Genomic DNA, 5,346 nt, shown 5'->3' on the forward strand with positions numbered 1-5,346 from the left:
ACTCGGGGACCTCGGTCTGATATGACCTTGGCCGGGGCCCCATGATGCTTGAACACATCGCGGATGTACAGGTCTGCCGCACCTTCTGCCGTCAGGGTCTCATGACAGGCTGAGAAGTGGACCTGCTTGGTAAAGCGGTCGGCGGTAACCAGGATCGAGTCGAATCCATCAGACTTTGGCAAGCCGACGATCATGTCGGTCGTGATGATCTGCCACGGGCGCTCGGGGATCTCGTTCGGCTTCAGCGGACCCTGGGGCTTGGCTGGGAATGTCTTGGTACGGTTGCACACGTCGCAGGTGCTTACGTACTCATTGACAAATTTGGACATCCCAGGCCACCAGTAATTCCGCGACATGAGCTCCAGGGTTTTGGCACAACCACCATGACCGGCGATCGGCGAGTCGTGGTGGATCTTGACGATATCCCGCCGGAGCTCCGCGTTCTTTGGGACATACACGCACCTGCGGAACAGCAGGAGCCCTTGTTCGGCATTCCACTCCTCAAAACCCCTTTGCAGTCGGGGTGGTCCGAGGTCCTGCACCTTTTCAAGCGCCTCAGCCACCTCCCGATCCTTCTCCGAACATTCCCTGATGCGCTTCAGAAGCGACTGATCGGCCGTCACCGAGGCATGGCCGCGCCTGGCGGAGGCAATGCAGAAGCGCTCTGGCTTGAGAACTACCTGATTGGTGTTATCGTCCTCATCGCCGATCTGATGGTCTGATCGACGCGACAGGGCATCAGCCTTTCCATTGGACGTCCCGGCCTTGTGCGTGATGCGGAAGTCAAAGCGAGCCAGGAAGAGCGACCACCGCGCTTGACGACGTGTGAGATGCTGAGATGTACGCCAGTACTCGAGGTTCTTGTGATCGGTAACGATCTCGAACTGATTGGGTAACCCTTCGAGGTAGTGGCGCCAATCGTCTAGCGCCTCAATGATGGCAAGCATCTCCTTGTCGTAGATCTCGTAGTTCCGCTGGGCCGGATGCATCGCATGGGATCTGAAGGCAATGGGATGCCATTTGCCGTCATCCTGCTTCTGCATCAACACGCCACCAGTGGCGTAGCCCGAGGCATCAACCTCGATGCGCGTCTCCCGATTAGGATCATACAGCGCTAGGACTGGAGTCGTCGCGAAGAGCCGCTTGAGCTCGTCGAAGGCGTGCTGCTCCTCCTCGCCCCAATGCCATGGGTCGTTCCCTGTGAGCCGGTCGAGTGGTCGCGAGATCTTAGCAAAGTCCTTAATGAAGCGGCGGTAGAAGTTGGAGAACCCCCGGAACTTCTGGACATCCTTTTTGTTCCAGGGTACCGGCCACTCATTAATTCCTTTTAGCTTCGCGGGATCCATTGCTACCTCATCGCCACCGAACACATAGCCGACATAGTCGACCTTGGGAACGTCCCATTCGCACTTCTCAGGCTTCAGGAATAGATCGTTGTCCTGAAGGCGACGAAGAACCTCGTGTGTGACTTTTTCGTGCTCCTCCTTGTTGGTAGAGAAGATGAGTATGTCATCAAGGTATACGAGGATCTTGCCACCGACAATGAGATCATGGAAGATCTCGTTCATCATTGCCTGGAAGGTCGCGGGGGAATTGGTGAGGCCGAAGAACATCACCGAGGGCTCGTACAACCCTCGGTTAGTCACAAAGGCCGCCTTCCATTTGTCACCGGCTTTGATCCGGACGTTGTTGTATCCCCATCGGACATCGAACTTGGTGAAGAGCGTGGCGCCGCGGAGCTTATCTACCATCTCGGCGATCAGCGGCAAAGGGTAGCGGTTTTTGACCGTGATAGCATTCAAGCGGCGGTAGTCCTGCACGGGTCGAAGCGTCCCTTCCTTCTTTTTGATGAAGAAGAAGGGGGACGAAATGGGTGATTTCGACTCCCGTATGTAGCCCTTCGCTAGTTGCTCCTTTAGGAACTTGTCCAGTTCCTCTTGTTCGTTGTTCGACAGGGGATACACCTTCGAGTGGAATGTCGAGTAGCCGGGTACGAGTTCGATCGCGTGATCATAAGGCTTCCTTTCGGGTAGCCGTTCTGACGCTTCTTTGGAGAAGACGTTCAGGAACTCGTGGTACTGCTTGCGTACCGACTCCTCGGTGGTCTTGACGACCTTCTTCTTGATCTCTTCCTCAGCGAACAGCTGGGAATACGTGTGCCCTGCTGCGACGAACAGCTGAGGGGCGCCGGAAAGCGTGACACCCTGCTCCCAGGCCTCGATCAAGTCAGCTTCGTCCCACTCTACCTCCACCGGATCATCTTCGGGTTCGAAGTCCGGGAGTACCTTACTCCGGCAGGCACCTATGACCGACCGTCTGGACTTCTGCGAGCGTCGGCGCGCCGTGGGCCTGACCCCCGTATCACGCGCAGTCGCTGCTTGCTCCATCCGGCCAGTCTTCCTGGCACTGCACGTTTCAGGGCATCGTGATAATTTCAGGGAGCCTGACTCCCAATCGATTTCGGGGTTGTGCTCTCGCAGCCAATCCAACCCGACGATCACATCTTCTGGACCTATGTCCGTGACCGTGAACACCGTCTTTTCGACGTGCTCTCCTATCTGCATCTGTAGCACGGCTACCTCCGAGATGCTTCCGTCTTTATTGAGTGTTCCATCGATATTGTACAGCGGAATTGGTTCTTTCAATTTCCGCGTTCGTACTCGATTCTCCGTGATGAAACGCTTGTTGATGAACTTTGTGGTGGCTCCACTGTCCACCATTGCAATTATATCCTTGTGCCGTCTTTCTCCTTTAAGGCGCACCGGGATGTGGAAATGCTGGGACCCATGGTCCAACTCGTACACATTCGCAGTCACCAATACATTGTACAGATTATTATTACGCGGCCCGACGCGTGCGGCACAAAGCGCGGACCGGATCAAAAAGACTCCTCCTTCATGGCCCGATAGTGCTCGAGCTCCTCGCGCATCGACTTCATCTGTGCTATTAAGTCCGCCAGCTCGGAACTTTCCGATTTCGCTGAAGCGGCGCTTATACTCGCCGAGGATGAAGCGACGGGGGCGCTTGTTGCCGCCTGGGTGGAACCCGAGGCAACCGTAGCCCACGCGTCGGTGCGTTTTGTGTAAGGTTTATCCTTACAGTTAGGGCACTCGAAACGTCGGTACCCTTGCTTCCCACAGCCAAAGCATGTGCCGGGGAAGTCTCCTTTTCCGATGGCCGCATTGATGCTGGCCGAAGCTGCGTGTGATGAGGGCGCACCACCGCGTGCCCCACCGCGACCTCGACCTCGGGCCGAGAAGAAGTTGTTCAACTCGGGCCGACGGGCCTGGCTGATGTCGAGGATCTGCTCGACCTCAGTGGCTCGCTTTTCAGCGGCTCGCCACGTGGTGAAGGTTTCGAGCTCGATCTTGCGATATACGCGGGAGGGGATGCCGCTCAGGTACTTGTCGCGTAGTTCCAGGTCCCCATACCCGGAACGGTCCGCCGGACCCTTGAACAGCGCGGAGAACTCCGCCGCAGTGCGTTTTTCGCGGACCGACTTGTCCGCGCAGAGCTTCGCCAGCTCTACCTGGGCTGCTGCCGCATCGTCGAGATTGCCGAAGCGAGCCTTGAAGGCAGCGGTGAAGGCCGCTTCGTTCCTGAAGGGGGTTGTAACCCCTTGCACACCCATCTGCACTGATGCGAGTTGGGCGAAGTAAGGCGTGGCCCAGGCGCAGGCGTCGCCATTGAGCAGGCTTAGCGCAACTTGTACCTTAAGTTCAATGGTCGTCAACGACGTGTTGATCAACCAGTAGATACGAAGTTGCAACAAGAACCTGTCGCATTCGATGACGGTTTTGCCGTCATAGCGGAGGGGGAGGAGGAGCTTCAGGGTCTCCTTGTCAGGTGCGGCGGCGGGAGAAGACATTATCGGCGTCGGGGGGGACGGAGGACGCTGCGGGGGCGGAGGCGGCTGTGGTGGCCCTCCGCTGGTCGAACTTCGAGAGGAGTGAGTGCTCGAGCGGCCTCTCGGCAGAGTCGGCGGTGAAGGTGCCGGAGGAAGTTCGGCGGGGGGGGTCACGTACGTCAGGGACTGCTGACGCGGGGGCGAGCGCTGTCGGCGAGGCGGACCCAACAGAATCCTCGGACTCGGACTCCGAGACTCCTTCTTCACCCTCACTCTCCTCAGGCTCTGGCTCTGGCGCAGGGTCTGGAGGGAGATCTCCTCGCGCTTGATCTGGATCGGTGACAACAGTTTGAGGGAGACGGGAGCTAGGGGAGACAGGGCGAGAGTGCCGCGAGGCGGATCGAGATGCGAGGGTGCTGCGGGGACCAAGGGGGTGTTGAGCCCTTCTGATTGCCTTGTAGCAAGGGTAATCTTCCTCGATCGATCGGGGTGTCCGATTTGGGCACGGCTGCTGCTCGCAACGGTAGAGGACAGTCTCAGGGCCGTCTGGGATGTAGACGTCGATAAGGTCCTGAGAGTCGAATGCGTGAACTTGGCCTTGGCAGGCAGCCACGTTGGATGGGGGGAGGAAGGGGAGGTGCGCGTACTAAAAATGGCCGTACTACACTAGCTTACGCTACGGCGCCCGAGAAGACCCTGAGGTTCGCAGTTCACGTGGGGCCCAGTACTGCTTTTGGCTAGTATGCAGCAGGAACCTAGTCCATGCATCCGTGAGGACAAACACCGCCCACTGAAGTGCAGGTGTTGAAGAGTTCGTTCCTCTAGGGGTGGCGATGTATGTAAGGCTACCTACGTATCGTATGTACCGTAGGGTATCGTAGGGGTGCACACCACCCGACCTGTGGGAAAGGGAAGTGAATGTGGGAGTCCCGAGAGGACGCCGGCAGCTTGGGGAGTTTCGACCTAATGTCGCGACTTGAGGTCAAGCGACTGGGGGAAAACCTAAGGGCTGGGGGCATCCGACTAAGTCTTACCGAAGCGATGGTGAGCTACGCTCAAACCTAAGGCTAGGGATGTCACGAGTTGGTACGGCGTCTAGCTGTTTTTTGATTTTTTCCTTTCCGCGGGCTCGAACCCGCGACCTCTGTACTACCTGCCTGATATGGACGCGTTGTTATCTACTGTACGATTAGATTAGATAGGACGGCAGTGCACGGCACAGCTCGGGCCCCGCTGACGCAGCCACTCTGACTCACCGGCCCCCGGGGCCGCGTCGGCATGCTGCGCACAGACCAGCTGCGCACAGACCAGCGCGCACAGCCTGCCCTTATCTCCCCATGTATATAAGCCGGCCTCTGCTGCCCTAGGGACCTCAGTTTCGACCTCTTGTCCCTAGGTCAGTAAGCTCATGTACTTACTTACCTTTCTAATGCTAACTTACTTGTCCCTAGCCTTAGGTTTGAGCCTCGCTCACCATCGCTTCGGTGAGAACCAGTCGG

General features: G+C 57.6%; 1 protein-coding gene across 1 annotated transcript; it reads right to left on the reverse strand.

Annotated features, from left to right (window-relative positions):
* Positions 1–2,878: 2,878 nt before the first annotated feature.
* On the reverse strand, positions 2,879–5,127 carry POSPLADRAFT_1060496 (hypothetical protein; the record flags this gene model as incomplete). The annotated part of the gene is made up of 3 exons (XM_024481269.1): positions 2,879–4,301; positions 4,354–4,418; positions 5,104–5,127. 3 exons carry the CDS (start codon positions 5,125–5,127, stop codon positions 2,879–2,881), a joined length of 1,512 nt encoding a protein of 503 aa, XP_024335394.1.
* Positions 5,128–5,346: the final 219 nt, after the last annotated feature.

Source organism: Postia placenta, assembly GCF_002117355.1.
Source record: "Postia placenta MAD-698-R-SB12 unplaced genomic scaffold POSPLAscaffold_14, whole genome shotgun sequence".
In the NCBI taxonomy this organism is placed as follows: Eukaryota; Fungi; Basidiomycota; class Agaricomycetes; order Polyporales; family Adustoporiaceae; genus Rhodonia; species Rhodonia placenta.